The sequence below is a fragment of the Mugil cephalus genome, chromosome 11 (assembly GCF_022458985.1).
Source record: "Mugil cephalus isolate CIBA_MC_2020 chromosome 11, CIBA_Mcephalus_1.1, whole genome shotgun sequence".
Lineage (NCBI taxonomy): Eukaryota > Metazoa > Chordata > Actinopteri > Mugiliformes > Mugilidae > Mugil > Mugil cephalus.
The window spans coordinates 23,788,620-23,814,317 of NC_061780.1; the positions used below are offsets into that span (position 1 = coordinate 23,788,620).

Genomic DNA, 25,698 nt, shown 5'->3' on the forward strand with positions numbered 1-25,698 from the left:
TAAACCCAGAGACAATTGGGAAATAAACCCTGTTAAATAAACTGCAATATCTAGCCCTGTGCTCGTAATTCAAAGTTGTACAGATCTTGTCTTATTCTGCAGGTATTTCTCAAGGAGGGAAACCTTTATTACAGCTTCTAGCTGAAGTTAATGTATAGAATTTCAAAGTGGTCCTGCAAAAATCCAAGCCTACAAACTTTAACTAAAGTGCAGTAGCCAGAATTGGTCAATGCAGAAAGCTCTAACATGTAAGAGAAAAAAGTAAGTGAGGGAGGTATATTGGAAGGTATATTTTCCCTCAAGCCTCTGGTTCTTCTGCTATAATACCAAACGTTATTTATCAAAATGCTGGAGTGTTTCTTAAAGAAAATATAAATATCATCTGCATGCTATACTACTAAATTGCTGTATTGGATTTGCTCTTCTTTAAACACTACATCTACCATGATTACTTTTTTATTTAAGTTAAGACGACACAACGCCCTCAAAAGTAATTGATGTAAATAGTCAATGACAATCAGATGAACTTAAAATATCAGCATTGACTTGGATGAATCAGTGCTATCATAACCAAAAGAACCCATGGCTAGACTGGTGAAGTTAGCGCCTTAAGTAATCCGTTTTAAAGCCTTGCTTCCCTTTACTAGAATCAACCAAACAGGAGAAAAAAAGGACATGGATGGATTTACAGAATTTTACATCAAGAGCAACACCTGCAAACGAAGAGCAGCTGGAGGAAAATGCAACACTTTTGAAACTTAAAAGGAAGCAATGAGATGGGTCATCGTCTTGCTCAGTCTGTGCAGGACCAATAACCAGGCGGCCTTCAATCTCATTTTTTTGTTTGTTCTTTGAACCAATGTTCTGACCTGAATTTAGTTCAAAGTCAGAAGCAGTGATTGCAGTCTGTAAAAATAAAAAAAAGAGAACAGGCTACGTTTTAACATTCATTTCCTTTTGGTGTCTGGTTTCAGAATAACAATAAAGATTTAGAGTCGTCTTCAACCAATTTGCCACCACGTCCAATTATGGCCTACAGTGTAATTTCAGGCCAATCACTACAGTAGCCTCAGCCCCTATCCGAGCCATCAGCTGGTTAGAGGTCACTGTGTAAAATGGATGTGTGGTATAAGGCATACCCCGCCCTCTCCTTTAGTTTCATATCAGTAATGCCGTCTTTGGACACCAGTTTGTTAAAAACGAGAATCCCAATAACCATGTTAACCTGTCGAAGAGAGAAGAGGGACAAGATTAAAGAAGAGCAAAAACAGATTTGTTTGTTTCTGAACATGCAGCACTAGTGTCTGGTCATGATAAACATGGAGGGCAAACCAGAGATGATGACGATGATGTTCACCCTGACGCTAAGATGACAGCAGCATGCGCATCAATGAGTCACTGTACTTACTGTAAGCTCTGCACTGCATTTTAAATGTTAGTGACTGGCACCAAAAATAGCATGAGATGTAAAAAAACAAAAACACTCGAAACGATGTTTGATGATGAGGAAGTTTGACTCATTAACTCGAGAGCCACATACAGCCCAAGTTAATACGCTATAAATAAACTGGACATTTCTTTTTTAATTCTAGGTCTCTGTTTTGTGTTATGTTGTGTTATTGCTAAAATTGTGTGAACCCTTGGAATAGTAGTTCATTTTATGCAAAAAATTGCAGTTAACACCTTCAATGTAATTTTTGGCAAATTCAGATTGGACTCTTTGCCGCGTCAGGCCATATGTTTGACACCTGTGCTGTAGACTCTAGTAACTCCCACAGATTTACTTGTTCGCGGATTCACAGTCACACAAAAATAACTCTTCCAAACCACTCTGGTAGCGCTGGAGCAGAATGACCTGGGCCAAGAGCAGCAATAGGTCTTTATTAGAGAACCAGCTTGAGCTACAAATAAATAAATACATAAATAAAAATAGGAACTGTGAGGTGAATCTGTGGTTAATGGATTTACTGTTTGTCTGTGATTTAGCTCCGGTTTAGGCTGAATGCGAGTTAGATGACAGTTGAATAGGAAATAACCTCTGCATGATTTTTATAGTTTATATAAGGCTGCCTTAATCAAACAAAGCGCTGGTTGAACATTTACAATACCATATGAACCATATGAAGCATTTAAAAGGCCTGGTGGTGCAGATTCCTAACTGCCTTCTTAAAGGGCCAGAATTATAGCTGAGGTTTCCTTATAATGAGTTTAACCCTTTAACATCTACTGCACACTTTGGATTAATGTAATTACGTCACGGTTTACACTATTGGAAAAATTCCAACAATTTCTGAAAGCTCAGACGTTGCAACTAATATCATGTCATTACAGTAATTTCACTTGCGGCTCCCCCAGAGGATTATTAGACTCTTATAATGTGCAGTAGATTAGTAAAATACTGACTGATATCGAAAGTTTCAGGTATTCTGTAAAACTCTCCAAATGTACTTACTCACAGGATATTTTTGGACCATTTTAAAAGTTAAAACAAGCAAAAAGAGCCCAGACGGACATTTTGAGGTTAAGATGTTAAAGGGTTAATGTCTGCCATTCAATCAAAAGCTTCTATTTAACTAATTATTGATGTCTGTGTTGTAAAAGACAGACTGACTTAATTAACTATTATTATTATTATTATTATTGTTATTATTAATTGCACTGTGATATCAATATAAATACCACACTAAAATGTATTCGTTCAGCACCCAGACCCTCACGCAAAGTTAGAAAGGCAAAAAAAATAAAGAATTTGGGAAGTTTAGAAGAAGTAAATAAAAACAATTAAAAAAGAAAACTTGGGGGAAGCCGTGTGTAATGAGAAAATGAAAAAAAAAATGCAAGAAAAAAGGATGAGTGAGGAAGAAACCGAGAAAGTAGAGAAAGAAAAGGAGAAAATGAGGTCGGTTAATAAGGCAAAAAATCACAGAGCAAATGGGGAAGAAAGCAATATATTGAATAGTGGGGGCGGAAGAGGGGGTGAAGGGTAAAGAAAAGGGAAATATCAGCAATCAAAGCAGGAACCAAGAGGTGGAAGTAATATTGGCAGGAAAGAAAAGAATGAAGGCAAGGTAGAAGATTAAGTGAATAGGAAAAAAGGAAAGAAAAGAGAGTGAGGAAAATGGGGAAGGAAATAAAAAGAGGTAGGGGATGAACGTATGAGGTGAGATAAGGAAAGGAGGAGATGTGGGCTCTTATTTATTTAAACCGACACAATGATGCACTATTTTTGCACTATTTATATAATAATATCTTACAAAATTTTATTGTAGTGTCAGTCATGGCTAAATAAATAATTAACTAATCATCTGCTACAATTATAAATCCTTTGATGGATACACATTAAGTTCTGCTTTTTAAAAAAGGAACACTTACACGACGGGGGCACTCGCTATTTTGGATCTAGTGCAGAGCTTTTGAGAGCGAGCAAACACAGACTAAAGAGGAAAGAAGAAATACCAAGACTACAGCGGCGGCGGGTCCGACGAATGCATAGAGAAGACCTCCTTCCAGAGACAGCCAGCAGCTACGGGAGAGAAAAAAGCAGGGAAATACAGATGTTGAGAGATATAATTAGAAAAAAACGAAGATGGGGGAGGGACGTGAGGCGAGGAAAAAGGGGGAGGAATGCGGAGGGTTGTAAAGAGGCGAGAAGACAATAATGAGGATGGTAAAAGATGGATGAGACAAGAGGAGCAGATAGGTTAATTATACTGCAAACACAAACCTGCAGCCATTTCTAATATCCCGGCATGAATAGTTAAAGAAGAGGAGCTGCACAGTGACCATGAGGAAAAGGAAAACACTCACTAGCTCGGTGTTCCATATCCCTTTGCCTTGGTGAATCCCACAGAGATCGCCACAACTAGAGCAGGGAGACCTGGGAGGAAAATAAAAAAACTGATTTTAGCATGTGTAGGGGGGAAAAACAGAGAAAGACGCTGGATAAGAGAGTGAAGGCCCACCCCAGCCAAGGCACAGGAAACGCTTGCGTATGATGCGGTTTCGGAGGCGACCCGTCACCGCCATGTACGACTGCCACGCCTCCGTCAGCACCCAGCAGAACGACGACAGGAAGAAGAAATGGAGGAATGCAGCAATCAGAGTACATAAGACCTGGAGAAAAACAGACAAATGAATAACTTTGATTATCGTTAAAGTGCATCGCCGCGGCCGCGCCGAAGAGGTCGGTTCTTACTTTGTTCCTTGTCTGCGTCTGTCCGATGAGAATAAGGGCGTTGGAAGAGATGATGGAGAGGCAGAAGTTAATGAGGATCACCGAGCGCTCCGACCGAATGTACCTGCAGAGAGACGAGAGAAACCTTTACCAAGAGTGAAACTAGCTTCAGTTTTAGCGATTTGCAACTCTAACACAGAGTCAAGCCACATGCAGAAGTTCTCAGACGACACTGTAACTGTGATGTTCTATCAGAGATGAGCAGGAGAACAAGAATCTAGTCAACAACTGTGTCTCATGGTGCAGAACCAACCACCTTCTGGTCAGTGCAGCTAAAACCAAGGAGATGATGGTGGATTTCTGGAGGTCCAGACCCCACCTGCAGCCTGTAACCATCAACATGGAGTGTGCAGAGGTGCCTCAGACCTATAAGCACCTGGGTCAATAGCTGGATCACAAACAAAAAAGGTCAGAGTCGTCTCCATTTCCTCAGGAGGCTGAGGTCGTTTAATATCTGCAGGAAGCTGCTGGACATGTTCTACCAGACTATTGTTCTAGGCTGTGATGAGCTGGGGAGGAAGCGAGCTCACAGCACGATGAACTGATACAGAAGACGGGCTCTGTGGCTCTATCCATCCATCTGTTTGTATGGTATGTGCATTTTTTATGTGCTTTTCACACTGGAAAAATGCAAATTAAGGTTGGGCAATATGGACTTTAACAACTCTTATATGCGTCTTCAGAACAAAAATAAAGTTTAATTCTATAAACTACTGAATTTGCTTCAAATCTTACATTAATAAATCTACATCTGACGCTCAACGAGCAGTAAAACTGACAAGATGGTCTTGTTTTAGTGCTTAAAGGATAAAACTTATTGGTTACAAACATTTAGAATTAAGATACCTCCAGAAGTATTTTCTCAAGTATTAAAGAGGGTTTTACGTACAAAGCTGTCAGATTATTTATTGTTTATTTATTTAGAGAAGCATTGACCACACTTAAAGTCTGCACAAATCATCATGTGCTACTAAAAATACGCCATCTGCACCACAATATAATGTGAATTATTTCACGAAGCGGACTTAATGTCACTGTTCCCTCAATGAGGAACGTGAGTATAAAGATTTAAGATGCTCATACAAAGACGAGTGAGGCTTAGACCTCTCGATGGTCGTCCTATGAGTCTTCACCTGAGGTCTCCTTCAACCAACTACCAAATCCTTCTTCTCCACCACCGACATCCTCTAGAGTCCAGTGGATCTTGTCCATATCTACTGCTTCTCTCTGGATTCACCTCTTTTACCGTTCATGTCCATGTTTCCTCAATAAATCTGAATTCTGTACCTTCTTGACTTCTCCTTATTGAACTTTGTTTTAGTTGCCTTTGTTTGGATCTACCATGATGTGGATGACCAGCATAATGTTACTTATACGATTAAAGTCAGAAAATAACACCAATAACAATAACAAGTGGATAATAATCACATCTGATGACCAGATGTTCTGTTTCTACACAGCTTTCTCTTATTTATGTTTTTCATTTCTGTTCCTTTGTAGTGAACATAGAACCTAATTGCAAGTTTCATCGTCACTCCCTGTTAAGTTATGTTTAGTTTTTAGGCATCAAAGCTACTTTGTTCAAAAAAGCTCATGGGTGTTGGGTCGAGAGTTAAACAGAAGATTTGGCTTCGCGTTCAACGTCAAAGGCTTTGAAATTTTTATGTCAACAGAATGTACAGCAATTTATATAAGAGGATCAAACCGTTAAGAGTTGTTGTTTATAATCTTAATGTTGCAAACCTTAAATCAAATTCAGTATTTTTAAGACTTTGTAAAAATTAAACCGTCGCCTCAGTGGGTAGAATCGCACTCTGTGATCGACATGGTCGTGTCGAGCAGCGCTACATTCTCTCACCTCCAGACAGACACATAGATGATGATGAGTAGCAGCAACGTCAGTGAAGACACTCCACAGCCCACGATCAGCGTCACAGACGGGAGCTGTGTCTTATCCATGTTCTGAAAATAAACGGACACAAAGTCAAATCATTACACACACTTCGGTTTGGGGGTGTTGTGTTTGCGGATCTGTGGTGTGCGCGGCCTTTGACGAGAGCTGTCAACACGTGAAAATGAAAGAAGAAAAGAACGATTCCCCCGTCGGATTTATTTGTTGAGAGCTCACTTCCTAACTGGGTCATTCGTGGGTCAAAAACACGGGACGACATTTACGTCAACGTCAGTTCAGTTTCTGATTCTTTTCCTCAGATTTTCTGCTGAACTCAAGGGAATCAACACTGCTGCCACTTTAATAGTGATTATCTCAGTACACTTCAGGGCTGACCCCAAAGGACCACCCACATAAACCGATCATCCATAACATTAAGACCACCTTCCTAATAATGTGTAGGTCTTAGGGGCTTTGGGTGCATATGGTTGAGGGGAGGGTCCTCCTCTGTGGATCATCCCACAGATACTTGATCAGTTTGGGATCTAGTGAATTTAGAGGCCAGGCCAATGAATGTGCAACATGAATGAATGCCAGGTCCAAAAGTTCCCAAGCAGAACGTTGTATTGTCGCAAAATGGTCAATTTATTTACTTCTCCATGAATGTTGTTGGTCACCTTCTCCTGCCAGTGGTCATAATGTTATGCCTGATCAGTGTTAGTAATCCACAGACCTATATAGCAAAAGCATTACCCATTTTACATTGTTATTGCTGTTGTTAAACCTGTGAGTGTGATGAGGTTAAGGGTTTGTTGGTTGCAAACAGCATTACATTTACTCAATGTGCTTCTCTGACCCGTCCATCCGCCCCAACATTCATCCACCTGGAAATTTTAATATGGGGGCTGATTTTGGTTGTAAAAAACAAAACAAAGAGTATTTAAGGTGGTAAGTGAAGATGCAAAGATTAGCACACCTACAGACAAACCAGACAAAGCCCTGGATTGCCTTTTCCGGGTTTGGGGAGGATCACTGTCGCAGTTTTCACATGTGAGGCTTTTATTTATACACTGACAAGAAAAGCATTACACAAACACACACACACGCACACACACACACACACACACCAGTATCTGGTATCTTTGGCTTGAGAGATGTTGACAGGCAGCTGCTTTTTGGCCTTGCCTCCCGAGCAAGGAGACTCGAAGGTGATGTGCAATACTTTGAATCAGCAGAAACACACACACACACACACACACACACACACACACACACACAGACCTAGTCATGCATACAAAGACGCCCAGTAAAACTGCACACGGTAAACAACTGACAACCTGGTTTTTAAAATAAAATAAAATAAAATGAGTTTGACGATGCTGACACTATAACTAACTTATATACCTGTAATTTCTACTCACTCTAGGGCTGGGTCTCACATATCAGTCTGATTCAATATCGGTTCATTTAGAGATATCCTGAGCTAATGTTACTTCAAACTAAAATTCATGTTCATCTTTTGTAGCTATTTATTTTAGGTCTGCCATAAAACAAAACCATGTTACTTGTGAGGTCAAAACAACTTAGTTCTTCGTAGTGTTAGTTCTTATATTGAGTATAAACAAGCAAAGGCTGCACTGCAACAACAAAAAATGAACCTATTGTTTAAAAGAAGAGAATAGACTCCTTCATACAGAGTCAAGGAAAAAAGATTCTCCGGAGAGGGTTTATGGAGTTTACGGAGAAGGGAGAACACAGGTGTTATGAAGCCAAGGGATGAGCTACGTTAGCTTTAACAGCCCTGTTTATTGAACCAGGCCTCTCAAATCTCACACACTGAACGTAAGACACACGTATTTCAATAAGTTCACCAATAAACGATAAAACTCGCCGCACACAGACTTTAAAAGAGATTAGTAATCCATGAATGGATGAGGTGGAGGCAGGCTGCTCTGCTCCAATCAGAGACTGATCAGAAAATATCAGGGACAAATCAGCCAATCAGAAAATAGCATTTGTTGTTGCCAGGTGAAATAGGAGCGCCTTAATCACGCCTCGCACAAATGCACGAAAATGTGCACTCGCCAAAGAATTATTTGTTTTACAACAGCTGTAAAAGTCTCCAAGTTCCAAGCCAAGCTCTGACTGAACTTACATGTGATCCAGGAGAATGAGTAAGATAAGAAAAGCCTTTATGAATCTGCAGGAGAGGACTTTTTCTAATATAATTTAAGATCGGATCCGGACTCAGATCTTAATATTAAAAGATCGATGGGATCGGGGCGCGACAAATCTTGATTGGGACATCGCTGCTAATACTGTAACTGTTTATTTATTCATTCTGATGCATTAAAATAGTAGACCGCCTCCTGAGCGAATGTGCCGCCGCAATCTTCGAAAAACCGCATTTCTATAACTGATAAGATCGGGTCCTGGTGCCACATTCTGCAGGGAGGACTGGAGTAATCATCCAAACCCAGCAGCTGCATCTGGAGCTGCAGCAGCTCGTCCCCAAAGCTATTTTATGTCCAGGTGAAGAAAGTTAAGGTGAGAAGGAGGAGTGATCAAATACGCTTTGTGTCTTTCAGGGTGGGTGGACACGAGCATGAGGGGACCAGGACATGAGGGAGTCCCTTCCACCCATCCACCCCCACCCCATTCCCACACCTCGAGCAGGAGATAATTGGCTGAGTTTATAGCCTGTCTTGTCTCCAGGTCTGATGTGTGTGCTGGGGCCAAGTTAATTAAATCCCTCTGATTAATCTGCACTGCAGTGAGTTCCTTCTCTAAAAGAAAAGGGTGGGGGAGAAAGAAAAAAAAAAAAAGATTACGAGTGCAGCGGCATGGAAAGGCGTCTGCTGAGACAGACAAACTTTTACTTCCTCTTCAGCCAATGACGGAGCCTGGCTGGAAGTCTCACACAGAGTCCAGAAGAGAACATTACTACACACAAGGAAGTGACCAGACTGCATTATTCCACATGAGCAGAGACGGATACGGCCACCGAGGAGGTCCACGGGATGTCATCCCTCCAAGGAATCTACCACATGACGCTGCTGCCAATAACAGCACAATTTACACAAGGATACATTTTACAGAGCAGCTCAGAGAGAATGGGTTCTGATCTAAATAAAAGGTCATTTGTGCTCTCTAATAAGAAGCCCCGTCTTGAAGATTAAATACAGGAAAAACAGGAAAAAGCATCGATATGGGAATATATCCCGATACTTTAGCTTCTGAATTGGAAATGGATCATTTGGATTAATCTTGTTTTTTGGCTCAATTGGTCCAGTTAATTATTATTATCATCTGATGTACATATACACACTGTGTATTTTAAGCTGCATTTAAAATTTCTCAGAGAACTATGTAGAATATTGCAATAATGTATCGTATCGTGACTCAAGTATCGTGATACGTATCGTGAAGTCCTTGCCAATACCCACCCCCAATGAATTAAACTATTAAACTACAAGTTGACAAATAAAATCACACTGTTAAGGTTTAAGGGTGTACTTATAATAGAGGAGGGTTCACAGGTTTGTGGTATGTCCACAGTATTTTACCTCTACTTGTTACATCTTGCATACAGCTTTACTTCAGTGTAGCACTTCTCTATCGTTTTACTTTTTCAATCAGGTCCAATTCAGGTCCGATAGCGCTCTCAAGGCTGCAGCTCGTGTCTGGTTTTGGATCTCCATTACAACTGGACTCATCTTAAATCTGAGATTTGTGTGTGAAACCAGCACTGACACGAATGCAGCAAGATTTCTAGGATTTTTATGAATCAATTACAGATCTTTAAAAATCCAGATTGGTATGGCGATATTGCAAACCCTCTCCTAACTAATTTACGTATGTGCCACCTATATCAATAAAAGAACCACACAAAGACGAGCAAAGGTCTGAAATATATGAAATCACGAAGAAGTGTAAGTAATGAAGCAGAGAGCAGTCAGACTGCTAGAAATATAAAGCCATGCACATAACTTTGCCAGACTATCTGGCAAAATAATATTCTAATTTTTTGTGTGTCACATCTTATATTTCAAAACTACCATTATCAAAAGCTTCCATGTCCAAGAGAGTATGATAACCTGCAAGGAGCATGATACACAGCCATCAAAAGAGCCGAAGAAACTAGATTTTGGGTACAGACCACCAAGTGTGAATACAGCATGAGCCTGGATGTGATTAGCTTAGCTTAGCCTTGAATCATTGCCTTGAATCTTTTCAGACTAACAGCAGACCTTCTCCTGCCCATGAAATATACCTGAAAATATCCCAACACTATAACCTCTCAGATATTATAAAGATTAAACAGAAATTATATATATTAGTCATGTTTAATGGGGATGGCATTTGGAGAGACACAGCTTAGTTGATTCACCTTGTTTCTACACAGTCTTTGAGCTAAGCTAAGCTAACTGCTGACAATGTTTTGCCTGTGTAATCAAGCAACATTGTGTTTCTTACGTGTAAACGACGATTTATATAATTCAGCAGATCCACAGATGTTCCTCAGCATCAATTAAAAATGAATGCGTATCTGACAGGATGCAGAGCCACGGTCGGCCCTGTTTAAACATTTGTTCCTACACTAATGTGGGTTAAAAGGCCAAAAAGGCCTGTTACTGCATCTACAGGCTCCTCACAGCACATTCAGCCAGAAGAAAAGGCTAATGCAGGCTTACATACGCACAATGATTCAAGCACATTCATTCATCCGCTTTCGCTTCACCACTCACAGGTCTAGCAGTGTAAGCAAACTGGGTTCAGGGGGCTTTCACCTCTAACCGCAGGGCATTTCTTCCCCCGCGTTTCATCCTCTAAATGTCTGCGACGAAGCCAGACTAAACAAAATGGACACACGAGGTGGCAGTGGGAGAGTAAATGATGTAGCAAGGCGAGAGCTAAATGATAATGCCGCATCAGAGCATGAAAAATGGTGTGTGGAAATGACAGAGGGGTAGAGGGGTAGAGAGGAGAAGGGGATGGGAGGAGGAGGAGGAGGAGGACGGAGGCAAAGGGAAAGATGGAGAGGAAAACAGAGGTCCGGGTGTTTGTCATGCTGGGGCTGTAGGAGGCTAGCTGCAGACAGAGTGGCTGGGCCATTTAGAAGCTACCATGTGCTGCAGTAGGAATAATTAGCATGGCGGCCATGGCTGTCTCGCAAAATAATAGAACTGGGGGAGGGAAGGCAGGAGCGGGAAGGAGAATAGCTGCCTTTTCCTCCGTTTCTGGCAGCAGAAGCAGCCACAATTTAGCTTCCCTCAGGAGGGCATGAAGCTTCCAGGCTGCAACAGAGCAGCGAACAGGCTGTCGTCTGTACAGGTGGAGGCAGGCTGCAGGCAGGACGGCATGCAGAGGACGTCCCCTTTATAAATTTACTCATAGTTAGTAGGTGATATTCGTGTTCATTCAGACTGTGTTCATGCCAGCAGCAGTGTGAGGCAGAGCGGTGCTAAGCTAAACGCTAATGCTGCTGCAGGGTTTCAACGCGCTCATCATTGTCGTGTTTGTCATGGGCATCATGAGCCAACTCAAATACTGAGCAAATGGACCAAAATTCATAGTAACCTACTGAATACTTCAAGACATTTCATTCACAAAAACACCAAAAAAATATGTCACAGGATCATAGACGCCAACTCTCTGTTAATCTTTGGCAATAAAATAATTCATTGATCACTTTGATTGGTATCAGGGTTGAACCATGCATTTTTAAAATGATCAAATTCGTTTTCCAGTTGCCCTAAACCAAAGGTAAAATTAATTTTTAGTGGCCTTTAAGGGACATATGTTTCAGAGCATGTACAGCACAGCACAGTCTGCACAAAGAGCAATGCTCCAAAAAGCGGTGGCACTGTTTTATACTGATGTCCAGCAACTTTTCCTAAGACAGCGTGCTAATCTGTGTCTTAAGAAAGAAGAGTATAGAGTTCACTCTCCTTCTTTGCCTCTGCATAAAAAGCTAGCTACCAGCAATGAGCCAAGTTACAGAGGCAAAGCCTAAAAACACAGAGGTCTCCCTACCAGACAGATATAGATATGGAGCTGAGAATCTGGGAAGGCAGTCAGATAGGAGAAGTAGTAATGGTGAAACAAAACATTCACAGTAGATGCTTAAGAGGTTCCACTGGTCTTAAAGAGCTATTTATAGCTTCACATTAGGACATTAACATCACAGAGGTATTTTCCTAATGCATTGCAGAGCTATTCAGCCGTCAACCATATCGGTCTACATGAGATTTATTGACATGTAATCAGGACGCACTTAATAAAAACTTAATTTCAGTCTAAACCAAAGTGGTGGACCAAGAATAAACTTTGCCTTCCCTAAGGCTCTTTTAGGATACTGTGGGACATACGCATGCAGCCTACGCTGGTGCTCTGTGTCTTTTTTTGCAGATCAAGTAAATTTTTGTTTCTACTTCCTGCTTCACTTTCAACAATGGCGACTGAAACTTTCGCCCCAAATTTCGTGGAGAACGAGTCGTACAAATGTTTGTATCTCTGAACCTCCTCAGTTAACCTTTCCTCGATGTGTTCCATCTTTATTGACCCAATACAATCGACTGGACAATTATGGAAATAGAGAAGCAGACGGAAATACTAAAACGGACCAGTCACAGCTCTTGCTGTCCGTTTGTCCTGACGCATAGTTACATTTCCGCTAAGGTCTGCGTATGGTCTGGACTGTCACCATTGCTACGGCACCAAACTGATGCAGAAGCCTATTAGAGTCATACTGAACAGAGAAGAGTGTCTATAACTCAAAAGGTAAATCTGCTCGTCCACAAAGCAGAGGTTAGAGGTTTGATCCCTTGTAAATGGACCACATGCTGAAGAGTCCTTTAGCAAGACATTGAACCCCAAGTTGATCCTCGTGCATCGCACCAGTGTTTGGGTGTTTGTGCGCTCATGTGAACAAAAGGTTAAATGAGTCATTGTGATTGTAAAGTGCTTGGAGCACCAACCATTATATAAAACAAGACTGTTTACAATTCTGCTTCCACAAGTTTAAATGTTTGTTTCTCTTTAGCTGCATCTTTAAGCACAACTTAGTCGAGTTCTAAGGGACATATTCCTATGGCATTTCTACCTTTATTGGCTATTTTGTTGCCCACTAACATTCTTTTAGTGGCAGTGATTCTTTTTATGAATTAATAACTTCTTATTTCATCAATAAAGTGAACTTGGTTTGGCTTAATGTGACCCATCCAGACCCAACATTTGCGGATTTACACCAACACGTGACCTAAACTCCTTTCAAAATCTCGTACGTAAAGAAACGAATGCCACAGTTGTGTGTCTAAATGATGGTCAGGGGCTTATTGTTGTTCTATCACCTTTACCACAGACACAGTGAAGGGATAAGTTCATTCTGGCAGAGTTTGACGCCCCTGCTGCTGATGCTAGTGGAACTGTTCAGTGTGTCAGCTTGCAGCCTGTCAAGGTGTGACCTCCTGCCTCCCGTTCGCCCTGAGCACAGGCCCTGTCTCAATAACTGAACGCCAGATCTGGGACTGATCAGGTTGGGCTGTGATTAAGGGTCATTGCCTATTTAGTCTGATCTACTGATGAAGATTTGTGTAATGTCAAATATGAACCAGAGTAAAACAATGTCTGACATCTCAACGGTAACTTTGGCTACCACAAATGTATAAAAAACATTTTTTTTTTTCTGATACTGAAAAGATTGCATCATCTAACCAACTTTCAGCAGAGAACAGCTCAGTGTGGCATCACCGTTACCTTATCACATATTTATCTATTCCTATTCCACCTGGAATGTTTTTGCTGAGTCTGTACAATAAACCAGCCTCCATGTGGAGCACATGCGTTATGTATGTAAGCAGAAATGTCCTGCTTGGTTTGCTCATTGGTTACTTCACAGTCTTTGTCGTCAGTATGGACAAAATTAGAAAATGAGTCACACTATTGGCTTTGTGAACATTTTACTCTATGTTTTGCAGCAATTAAGGTCAGTGTCCTTTAATATTAAAAATATACAGCATTCGTGTTCTTTACCTGCATTATTATTCAACAGAAATACTGTTTCTTGCGTATCTTTTGTATTTGCTTATGCATCTACTACCATTGCACGGCTTGTTATTAATGAACAGTCTGAAGAACGTTTTCCTAAAAGCTCAAAAAGGTCATTACCACATTCCTGTTGTGCTGTCCATGCCCAGACTCCCATCAGCACCTTCGCCAGTTCACTCACAAACTACACAAGCATTCAAATATTCTTGAATCAAGGTGGCACAGCCAAAGCCGTAACCCCCACCCCACCCACCCCCCCCCACCCCCCACCACCACTTCATCCCCGCATACACACACACAGCACACACATCCCCGGCCTAGCCTCATCCTCTGGGCCACGCAGGGCGGCAGAATGAATAGCACACTGCCTCCTATGTCTTTAAGAAAGCCTCAGCGCCCATGCTGTTACCAGGGCAACTAGTGTACAAACTGCTTCTGAGGCAATTTCTAGTCTAATAATAACTAATCGCGCTGAATGAAAATTGCCCACAAAGACACTGCCCTGTCCCCAATGCAACTGGAGCACAATTGAGCCACTGGGTTTTAAAAAAAATTATATTAATAATGATAAAAAAATAAAATAAAAAAAATCACAGATATTTTTTTCATTATTTTACACACTACTGACTCTCTGTGTCCAGCTGCAGTCACAGTGTAAGGGCATCGTACCCTAAACCCTGCAGTACCTCCAAAATCGGTCTTTTCCTTTTGTACATTGTACAGATCACAGAATTGCCATGCAGCACCTTCTCCGTGGGGCCTGGTAACCATGGAGACACCATCGACAGTCCATGTTAAAATATGCTAATATGAACATCAATTGTTGGTGTTCACATGAAATAGGAGAGGGGGAAGTGGGTGGGAGGGTGGGTGAGTGGGGGGGCATGCAGGTATGATCATCAGCTACATCCTCAACACCATTTTAAATCCCACTCGCCATGTGATGTGTGCGAATATCAGTGCATCTGACAGTTTAATGCACAGGTTAGCACAGTGGTGCCCTTCCTGTGAGCATTTCCTCTTGGAACACACACACACACACACACACACACACACACACACACACACAAAGACTCCCCTCCCACAATAAAATCCTTTTGCTTGTCAAACCTATAATAACCCTTTTGCAGCATGGCTTTGGCATATCGAGACATAGAGAAGGAAGGGGGGGTGGAGGGGGTGGAGAGGGAGGATCTGTTGATATGTAATGACAATGACGCCCTTTTGGGGAAAAAAAAAAAAAGAAAAAAGGCTGATGCATTCACATTAAAAAAAAAAAAACACAAAAAAACACAGCGTCTCCGATACCCTTAGCGTCAAGGAAGTCAAGGGAGGATGTCGGGACTTACCATTTCGGGATTTAGCCGTGCTAAAATGGCGAAGGTGGACAGTCTGTCACACACGCATTTGGTTCTGAATGAGTCGACTAGCACGGCTTTGCAGCCCCTGGCAGACCAGGATCCCAGCAGAGAGGAGCTGCACGGGAGGAAAAACACACGCACACGCACGGACACGCACCGACACGCACACACACACAGGCAGACAGACAGAGAGGGAGAGAGAAAAGAAAGAAAAGCGATGCGGTGAATATACAGACTTCCCGGGCTAACAATAAAAAAAAAAAAAAAAAAGGCAAAAAAAGGAAAGCGGTTCAAATCCCACCGCGTTACACCTGCAATTTAATCCACTTTACATCTCCGCCGGCTGCGGCAGGCGAGGGCGCAGAGAGGGGAGAGGACGCGGCGAAGAGGCGGCTGTGAGGCGGCGTGCTGCAGGTCTCTGCCTGGATACATTACAGCAACAGACTGAGAGCAGCCCCACACATCTACACTATTATTATTATTATTACTATTATTATTATTTTATTATTATTATTAATAATAATATTAATACCGAGAAGCTATTTATGGTTTTAATTTAACCTATAATTATTACATATAATTAGTTTAATGTATGTATTGCGAATATTTGTGGTCTTTTGTGTTCGCTAATTAAACAGTAATTACGGTTGCAATTAAGGTGTTCCTAAAGAGAAGATGATACAGACATGGAAACCCGACACAAGTCAAGTTTCTTTCTTCTTCTTCTTTTTTTTTTTTTTTTTTTTCTGTTAAAGCTAAACGAATCGAATCAAAAAACAAATATCCAGACAGAAAACCTACGTGGAATGTGACACGTTAACAACGGCAGCGGTTTGCAAATTGTCCGAACATATCTAAGCAAAGAAAAAAAAACTATACTGTTGAACTACAGATTATAGTATAGTCTGCGTAAAATGAAGTGGGCGTGTCTTGAAAATCCGAGCGAACCAGTCAGAGAACTGCATCAAGTCACCTGCTTCCCAGCGGTGGATGAACGTCCTACAATAAATAGCCCATTTGGAATTTCACTGCCAGGGTCATGACATGTATATATATATTTCAACTATCCACTGAAGAAACAGGACATAAAAGTAAGTAGCCTTTCTCCAGGGGACAGCTGAAAGGGAGCGGCTGATGCTGAAATAGAGAATACACATGAAAACGGAATGATTTATTTACTCATTTAGTTTGTTTTCTGGTCAATGTATAACCAGGATGTAAAGCCAAGATGGCCGCTGCCATACTCGCGATCTTTGGGCTTCATAGCCACTCTACAGAAATGCTGTGGCTAACGTCACGGTGGACGTGTCCATTGTGTAAGCAATCAATGCAATCCACTGGGAACCAATTACAACCTGACAATGATCTGCTGAAACCATTGAATCTTTTGGGTTGGTTTAATGCGGTGATGGACGGAAGAGTAACACTCATACACATCACCTGAGCACTGCTGATTTGAATTAGCTGACAACAAAATGTCTGCACAGCTATTTTTCTCTTAGCATCAATTGAAACACAACCAAAATGAAAGTGTTAACACAATCCTTTCTTCCACCGGGCTTCGGTTCATATCTGATTTAGCATTTCACGAAGAAGAAAACTGCATCAAAGCTCTAAATTCACATTAGTTTGACATTTGTCCAACACTTAATTTCCTTTGAAAAAATGTGCATCAACATGGGCATCAATTTATTGAATAAGAATCACAGTTATTTCACAGTGTGTGCGTTATCATATTACTAGATGGAGTGGCCTAGAGGCATGGCTCATTTTTCAACAGCCAGTCAAGCAAATACTGTCACAACGCAGCTGAAAAGAACACAGCGATTCATTAAAAAATCCCACCGTACACGTCGGGTGCGTAAAGTGTTTTTTTTTTTTGTTATGTTTTACTGATGCAATGGAAGCGGTCTGACATACTGTAGCTTCAGGGTTTGATAATGTGACACCTCCCAGCAATTAGACGTTGTATTCGCCCGGGCTCCTGACTCGGACCGACCTTACATTACTCTGCTTCAGTGTACCGAGAAATTAAGCAAATAAGTCAAAGTGGTGAAAACTCAGCTGAGTGTTATGATTGGAAACAATGGGCAACAACGGGCGGCTGACTCCAAGTCTCCTCAAACAAATTTACTTCCACTTGATTAACTCAAATTTACAATCGACTTGATTGAGCAGCACGCAGCTTTTGACACAAACTTGTGCTCGGGCCATGGAATCCAAATTCATTTGTCAAGCACTGACAATAGTGGGCACTTGAAATGTCAGTCACCATGGGTTAATTTCTTTTTATTTATTTTTTTTTAAAGAAGCTCTGGGAAATCTATAGTCTTATGTATTCCAATCAAATAAGGAATAATGAATGAGCCAGTTAATTATGTTAATGTAGTAGATGTATGGCATTCTATACCTTAGTGTGAAGTGTAGTCATCACTTCATTCTCCCCGTAATGGGGAAGTTTGAGAGTAATTTATGAAACTATACGTGAAAATGTGAGTTTAACCACTGGCTGATAGTCAGAACGTGACCTGAATCAATAGAAAATAATCCTTGTTTCATATTAGACGCCATCATTTCCAATTTAACACCCAAAGCAGTGTTGCTAGATATATGATATTTATTTATAATTTCAGGGCCTAAGGAATATTAAAGGGTAAATATACGATAGTTTTCCATTTGACCGACAATGAATAAAGTAGCAAGTTGTCTCATTCAAACGGCCAAGGGTTAGGATTAGGGTTTATTCCTTAGGTTACTGAAGTTCCATGCACATAGAGTAGCTTTGATTTTAAATGCACTGTCTTAGTGTGTGAGTTTTTTCAGGTTCTTTCAGCACGTACAACAGTTTGCATCAAAACAGGTTAATTTAAAAGCGACTGTACGATATTTCTTCATTTCCCACCTGGCAACACTTGGTGTGTTTACATGCACAGCTTAATCGAGCTCTGCTCTAAATTTGACTTTCTGAACGCCCAGTTTACATCCAACGGAAAAAATCAAATAACTGACGGGAACATGTCTTCTCTCTCTGGTGATATGTGTCTTTTCAGCGAGTTAACACGGCCCCTTTCTGTTTGACCTATTACGTCACACAATAAACAAGAGTCGTTCATGCGGCAGACCAACATTTCATACAATAACCAGATGGATAATAGTTCAGTTTTTTTAATCGCGTACGTAATGTGTGCGCTAGTTATGGTGCAGATAAGATGGCGCTATCCCTCAGGTGGTTCTTCTACCGGTTTTGTTTATCTTCTTCTTCTGCGACCAGCTTTCTAGGATATTTGTTCCGGGATCATACGCCAGCGCAGCGGTTGTGGAACATGTGCACATGCGTTGTCCAGTTAAAGTCCGATTAAGGTGAAAACATGGCGGAGAAAATGGATTTCCAGTTGCATTATATGGATGTCTTAGTCCGATAAGGAGAACTTAAATTTTAGTCAGAGTAACGTGTTTACATGCACCAAGTTGTCCAGTTAAAGTCGGATTAAGGCAATATTATTTTTTTTCATGTGCATATAAACGTACTGAATGACCCGAAGTCCAGCAGTTCTCCGACTCGAGACATGAAGTGAACGGCTGCATCAACTTCCTAACACGTCCTCAGGTCTCAAAAAGTTAGTTCCAGGGCGCTAACTGACAACCACAATTATTTATTTTATTTCCAAAGACACCCACAAGCCAACCAGCACTCAAGAGATGAAATTATCAAAATAATAGTCAAATCACATTTTTTTTTCATCATTTCTAAATGGTTTCAGTCATTGTTTAAGCAGAGCCGCCAACAGTCTGAATCAAAAAGACATTAGAGGGTATTGTAATCGAATATGATGTGGGCTTCATAAATGATAATCATTATTACAAATTAATTGTGTAATAATTTATACACGCAATAAAATAATTAACTATTAAAGAAAAAGAATTAGCGGGGCGTTGGTGATGAAGAGAGTAAATGATGGTCGCAACCTCACACTGTCGTTATGACAGATTGACACTATTAGACTCATTTTTTTGTGTGTCAATTACTTGAAACACAAACTTCATGAAGAGTGAGCTCATTGAAAAAGTCTCGCACGAAAATACAAATTTTCAAAGTAAGATAAAAATAGTAATGAATAGCATTCTGTTATCCGTCCGTACAAAGTCCCCAAGAGCAGCAACATTAACAGCAAGTTATAGCGGATTATATTGAATACTAAGGGTGCTCTTCTTGGTTTATGTTTGGAAGTATTTGGTTTGTGTGTTAGAACCCGGGAGGCGACTCTGTGCTGACTTTAACACATCAACTCAAACACAAATCCAATATATTAGGCCTTGGTGCTGTTTCTCTGTTACGGCTGATGTGATTAAGCCTCTCCGTGGCCTGAAGACAGTCTTGCCCTGCCATCTAATCGGACCGTTTACATGCTGCCCCAGCAGTCCTGCAGTCTTCTGCCAAGAATAAGGCCACGTGGATGAAGCCAGCACAGAGGAAATAACATAGAAAACACCAGCCTTCACACCAAACTTTAGCGTGGGTTGCTAAAATGCCCTCATGCAGTGATCTGTGAATTCAAGCAACTGGTGAGCTAGCTGGCAGATTAAATGGTTCCACTGTAAACGGCAGCAGACCATGTGCAGTCCGTTCCTCTATTCAGAAACACTCCCCGCCTACTGATCTCCATCTCCTCCTTCTACAATTGTGTTACTGTAATTGATGAAAACTCAAGTCCGCTGATCACTTCCAACATCTCTGATGAACTGAGGCAGCTCCTCGACATCAGCACACCCTGCGCAAACCGGCCGAGACAGCAGGGGTTGATTTGTACGGTCAGAAGGAAAGTTAGCATTTAGTAGCTGCAGCCTGGTAAACAATGTTCAGCCAATGAGCCGTTCTCTCAGGGAAAACCAAATGAAAAAGGAAAAGAAAAAAGAATCACCCGTCTCGGGGTAAATGTCTGAAGTAATGAAAGTTCTTTTTGTTTCTGACTAAACAGCACTGGGCCAAAGTTTTAGGAACTTAAGATTCCTACAATCGGACGTCAAATTGGTCCCGCATTCATTCTTCAACTTCACAATAGGACTTTTTAAACAACAACAATAAAACTCTCAAGAAAAGCAGCTTTACGGAGAGGCTGCCATTATGTCACGTCCTGTTACTATAGCGTCAAATAAGTAAATAAAAGGAAACTTGTCCAAAAAATTGACATAGATCAACATTATATTAACCACCTTAAATGACAGAAACAATCCTTGGAAAAAAACAATAAAAAAATATTGTATGCATGTATTTTGGTTTGACCCAAGTCCACTAACATGGATGAGGTGGAGCTTATGACCTATACTGCAGCCAGTCACCAGGGGGAGCTCTACTTTCTTCATTCTCCAACTGGGCGATTGGTCTTAAACAACAAAACGTTTTAATTTAATTAATACTATGATCTGCTTTACCTCCACCAGTTACAAGGAAATGTTGGATTATACACTACTTATTTATTTCATTTTATTTTATTTTATTTTATTATATTATATCTCTCGTGGTCCCATGGGGCTTCTTCATGGAGCGACTGGTTTCTATAGTGTCAACTAACTAACGAAAACTAAACTTATCCAAAAAAACTGACATATATTTACTCCCTAAAATGACAGATTTATGTAGTTAATATGAAAAAGTTGGGAAAAAAAACAATGCTATATATTTAGGGGGTGGAGCTTATGACCTACACTGCAGCCAGTCACCAGGGGGAGCTCTACTTGCTTTGGCTTCACTTTTGAAGAGCAGTTCCGCCGTCCATCTTTATACAGTCTGATAGTCTGATGAGATAATCAGAAAAGCAGACTCCCATTGATTGTTAAATATCCGTAACCAGACCTAAATCTGGATTGGCTGACAGTTCTGCTTTGATGGCACTAAAATACTGCTTGGCCGTTCACTGCAATTCACTGGATGGATGCTGGAAGGTGACTGACAGACGTCTTGAAAGACAAGGGTCAACGCTGCAAATATAGACTCTTTGCATTAACTTAATACAACTGTCAATAAAAGCCTTTGATACTCATGAAATGCTTGTAATTATACTTTAATTATGTCATCTGACAAAAAGATTCTAAAAGACTGAAGCAGCAAACTTTGTAGGAAACAATACTTGTATCATTCTCAACACCGTTGGCTATAGTAGTAGGCTGTAAACTGAGTAATGACCTCTCATGAAGCTACTCGACATAATGATCTGCAGCATGCGGTGTGTCGCTGTAAGAGCATAAAACTGTCAGATGCTCTTCATGGCAACACACCACATTCAACTGTGCATTTATCGCACATCAGATAAGACGTACACTAAACTAAAGTAAGTAACAATGTCAGAGTGAGTGACGCTGACAGAAGGAGGTTGCTGATGTTCTTCTTATTGATTTCAGGAGAGCTAAGAGTCTGGAGCGAGTGAAGTTCGCAGGCAGCTTCACGGCTCTTATCAAGATGACAAGGACGGCTCCTCAGATTTCAATTTCTCCACCAAATATTAACTCATTAATCATAGCTGCTGTCCAAGACAGATTTTAATTTTGCATAGGACATGTCTCCCCCCTCGCCCCAGCCCCCAGCCCCCAACCCTCTACGCTTCCACCAGAAGATTGGATTATTTGTCCTTTCTTGGTTTCTGTCCTTGTCTCTCCTACTGTGTTGTCTCACAGGCCTGTCAGACTTCTTGACATCTGGAAGGCGACGGTTGTCAAGATAAAACTGATTGAGATACAGTTTTCAACTGGTATGAGACAAATATATACGCCATCATTTCGTTAGCCTAATAGGATAATTGCGTAATTCATATCTAAAAAAACAAAATTTTTAGCAGCACATTGGTATTTTTAGTGATATTAGAATAGAATAGAATAGAATAGAATAGAATAGAATAGAACAGAATAGAATAGAATAGAATAGAATAGAAAAATACTTTATTTGTGTATTGTAACAATGAGTCAAAAAGTGACTTAGGCAATTATAATATAGGTTTAAAATAAGGACCAATATAACCCAATCAGCCATAACATTAAAACCACTGATAGGTGGAGCAGCTACATAACATTGACCATCTTTTGACAATTTAAATGTTCTTCTGGGAAACTTCAGGACCTGGCATTGCACCTGCATCCCAAAGCGATGACACTCCTTGATAGCAGCAGCTGCAAGGTGTTGACCTGGCCTCCAAATTCACTACATCCCAAACTGATCCCGGACCCATGCCCGATCTCTGACAAGTCACAACTAAGGGAGACCTACGTAATATTAGGGAGGTGGTCATAATGTTATGCCTGATCGGTGTAAACTTTCAGCAGCACACCATAACTTCACCACTGCAGTTTTCAATCTGAAATTCAATCAGTCCTGCCATACTCTTTATTAAATCCTCTGTCAAGATATCTCCCCCATGATCCCCACGACCATTATTCTAAATTTACCACTCGCAAACTAATAAATACAGAGAAAGCGAAAAGTTTATGTCACTGTCATTTAAAATGTTCCTTCTGGTTCCTCGTGGACCTGATGGACCTGCTATTGTTTTAACTCTATCAGAGGATACTTCATGTTTGTGATCTCATAGGAATTAAGAATTAAATCAGTTTGGGCATTTTCTTTAACTTTCTGTGAGTAAAACAGGAGCAGATCAGAACTTATAACATGAAATAATAATCATTTACAGCTAAATCAGACTTACAGAACATCCTATATCAACACTGTAAATTTAGAATTTCCAACCCACTAATTTTACTAAGTTCTCTGCTCTTTGGGTATTATTTTTAATATATATATATTATCCATATGCTCCATGTTTAAATGCTGAATAAAAACTAAAATATAGTCCTTTTTGCTATTTAATTTAATTTTATTCTGTTTTTATTATCATTTTATTTCTCCACAAAGAACCTCAACACACAGCTGTGTGGGTCTTTTTAATATCCTGTATATACTACCCATATGATCCTTGTTTAACTATTGAAATAAAAACTAAAATATAGTCCTTTTTGCTATTTAATTTCACTCTTTTTATTATTATTTTATTTCTCCACAAAGTACCTCAACCCTCAGCTGTGTGGGTCTTTTTAATATACTGTATATATTACCCATATGATCCTTGTTTGACTATTGAAAAAGAAACTAAAATGTAATCTAATGAGAAGAAACTAATGTAATCTAATCTAATTTTGCTGTTTTCTTTTCTTATTTATCAAGAAAAACACGGTTTGGCTTTACTTTGTATATCTATATCTACATACAGACATACTGTCGTGAGTTTAACTATTGAAAAAGAAATTAAAATCTAATACTTAATTTTATTTGACTTGAACCAAATCAACTCTGTCTTCTTGCTACGCTCCAGGTCTATACTACACCACACCAAACTTCTTTTAATCCCTGGGCTGAGTTGCGATGAATGTTCTGCTCTTCGTTTCTGTAACACAAGTGTGCGCACCCATCTAAATGCAAATGTCCAAACCTGCATCGCAATGAGGCTGCAAAAATGTTTGCCTCCTTCCTTCTCTGCCTCCATTCTCAACATGCTCGCGCCCCCTTGTTTCTGGCATTAAACAAACAGGGCGACTAAGAAGAGGCGCAAATGAGGAGCGCTTTGAATCTGCTCAAAGAAGCATTAAACTTACACTGTTCAATATGTATCGTTTCATCTTCTCACTGCGCTCTCCTTTTACTCTGTCTCTCAGCAGACTCTGAGCTGGCCTCTGTCGTACGCGTTGATGTGGGTGCGTGGGCCGGCTGGCAGACGGGGAGGAAAGTGGTGAGCGACACTTTTAATTTTCCACATGCTGCATCAGTGTCGTAGCGGTGATAGCGCTGGGTTAGTGTTGTACCAGACGAGAACTGCCGAGCTGTCCGGCACACTCAGCACCTTTCACTAGAGAGCAGCTCACTGATTTTGTCAAGATTAAAAACACCGCAGCCGGCCGGGCAACTTCCAGAGAGAACACGGCATCTTAAAATGTCCACTTAGAGGACTTAGAGGAACTGTCTGGTGTTACAACGCCAGAGTTTATAAGGGTTTTACCGAACATTTACTCCGTCTTGCAGTGAATGTCAGAAGTAATGAAAGTTGTTTTTGTTTCTGACTAAAGTTTTATGGCCAAAGCTTTAGGAACTTTAGATTCCAACAATCAGACGACAAACTGGGTCTTGAATTCATTCTTCAACTGGGTGATGGGCTTTCTTAAACAACAACAAGAAACTCTCAGCAAAAGTGGCTTTACAGAGAGGTTGGCATGGAAACTGGTGGTTGCCATTATGTCACGTCCTGTTTCTATAGCGTCAAATAACTAACTAAAAGGAAACCTATCCAAGAAATGGACAACTTAACATGGTTTAACATCATATTAACTATTTAAAATGACAGAAACCATCCTTATATTAAAAAAAAAAAAAAAAAAAAAAAAAAAAAGCTTATGACCTATAGACTCCTTCATGACCTACGTCACTCTGACGTCACAATGTGGAGGCAAAACAGAGAGAAACTTAAAGCGAACACTATCACTGTCAATATCGTCTTGCCGCATTTTTGGTCTCAAAACCGAAAAAGCAATAACAGTAACTTGAAGTTTTATCACATTCCAGCCACTGTCAGTTGTAGGCGAAAGTTAATATCTAACACATCACCATTTTCAGCCTAAATAACGCTATGTGTTAGACTAAATTGTGACTGAGATAATGCTAAGTTAATCGTTATTTGGAGGATCCTTGATACATGCTGATGCTAGCTGCGAGCTAACCCCTATGTTTCAGGGGTGTCCAAGCTAACCGCTGTTTACAAGCTACAGCATTTGAGCTCTTTTGCCTCCATTTAAGCCCCGCCCCTTGAAAAACCTCACACTGTTTACAAACAGTGAAGAGGTCTATACTGCACCCAGACACCAGGGGGAGCTCTACTTGCTTTGGCTTCACTTTAGAGGAGCTGTTCCACCGTCCAAAATAGCAATACTGTAGTGAGCGCCAAAAAAAATGCTGCATACTACAGTTTACATACATAAATGATCCTCACAGCAGGGTGCAGACAAGGTAAGTAAGTGTTAGGGTCTTACCTGTCACTCTCGTCCCAGGAAATACACGTCTGGTTGGTGGTGCCCTAATGGACGGAGAACAGAAAACAAACCAGCATGATCACAGTGAAAGAGTACATGTTGTC

At 40.6% G+C, this 25,698-nt stretch overlaps 1 protein-coding gene across 12 annotated transcripts in view; it reads right to left on the reverse strand.

The window, feature by feature from the left end:
- The window catches only part of adgrb1a (adhesion G protein-coupled receptor B1a), a 160,671-nt gene that overhangs the window by 25,921 nt on the left and 109,052 nt on the right, over positions 1 to 25,698 (reverse strand). For all 12 annotated transcript variants that reach the window (XM_047598667.1, XM_047598666.1, XM_047598679.1 and 9 more), the window contains 8 exons: positions 25,595 to 25,638; positions 15,524 to 15,650; positions 6,093 to 6,196; positions 4,196 to 4,298; positions 3,963 to 4,113; positions 3,808 to 3,877; positions 3,457 to 3,523; positions 1,140 to 1,225 (listed from right to left, as the gene is read on the reverse strand). In XM_047598667.1, the coding sequence (XP_047454623.1) occupies positions 1,140 to 1,225; positions 3,457 to 3,523; positions 3,808 to 3,877; positions 3,963 to 4,113; positions 4,196 to 4,298; positions 6,093 to 6,196; positions 15,524 to 15,650; positions 25,595 to 25,638 (752 nt within the window). The remainder of the gene's footprint in view (positions 1 to 1,139; positions 1,226 to 3,456; positions 3,524 to 3,807; positions 3,878 to 3,962; positions 4,114 to 4,195; positions 4,299 to 6,092; positions 6,197 to 15,523; positions 15,651 to 25,594; positions 25,639 to 25,698) is intronic.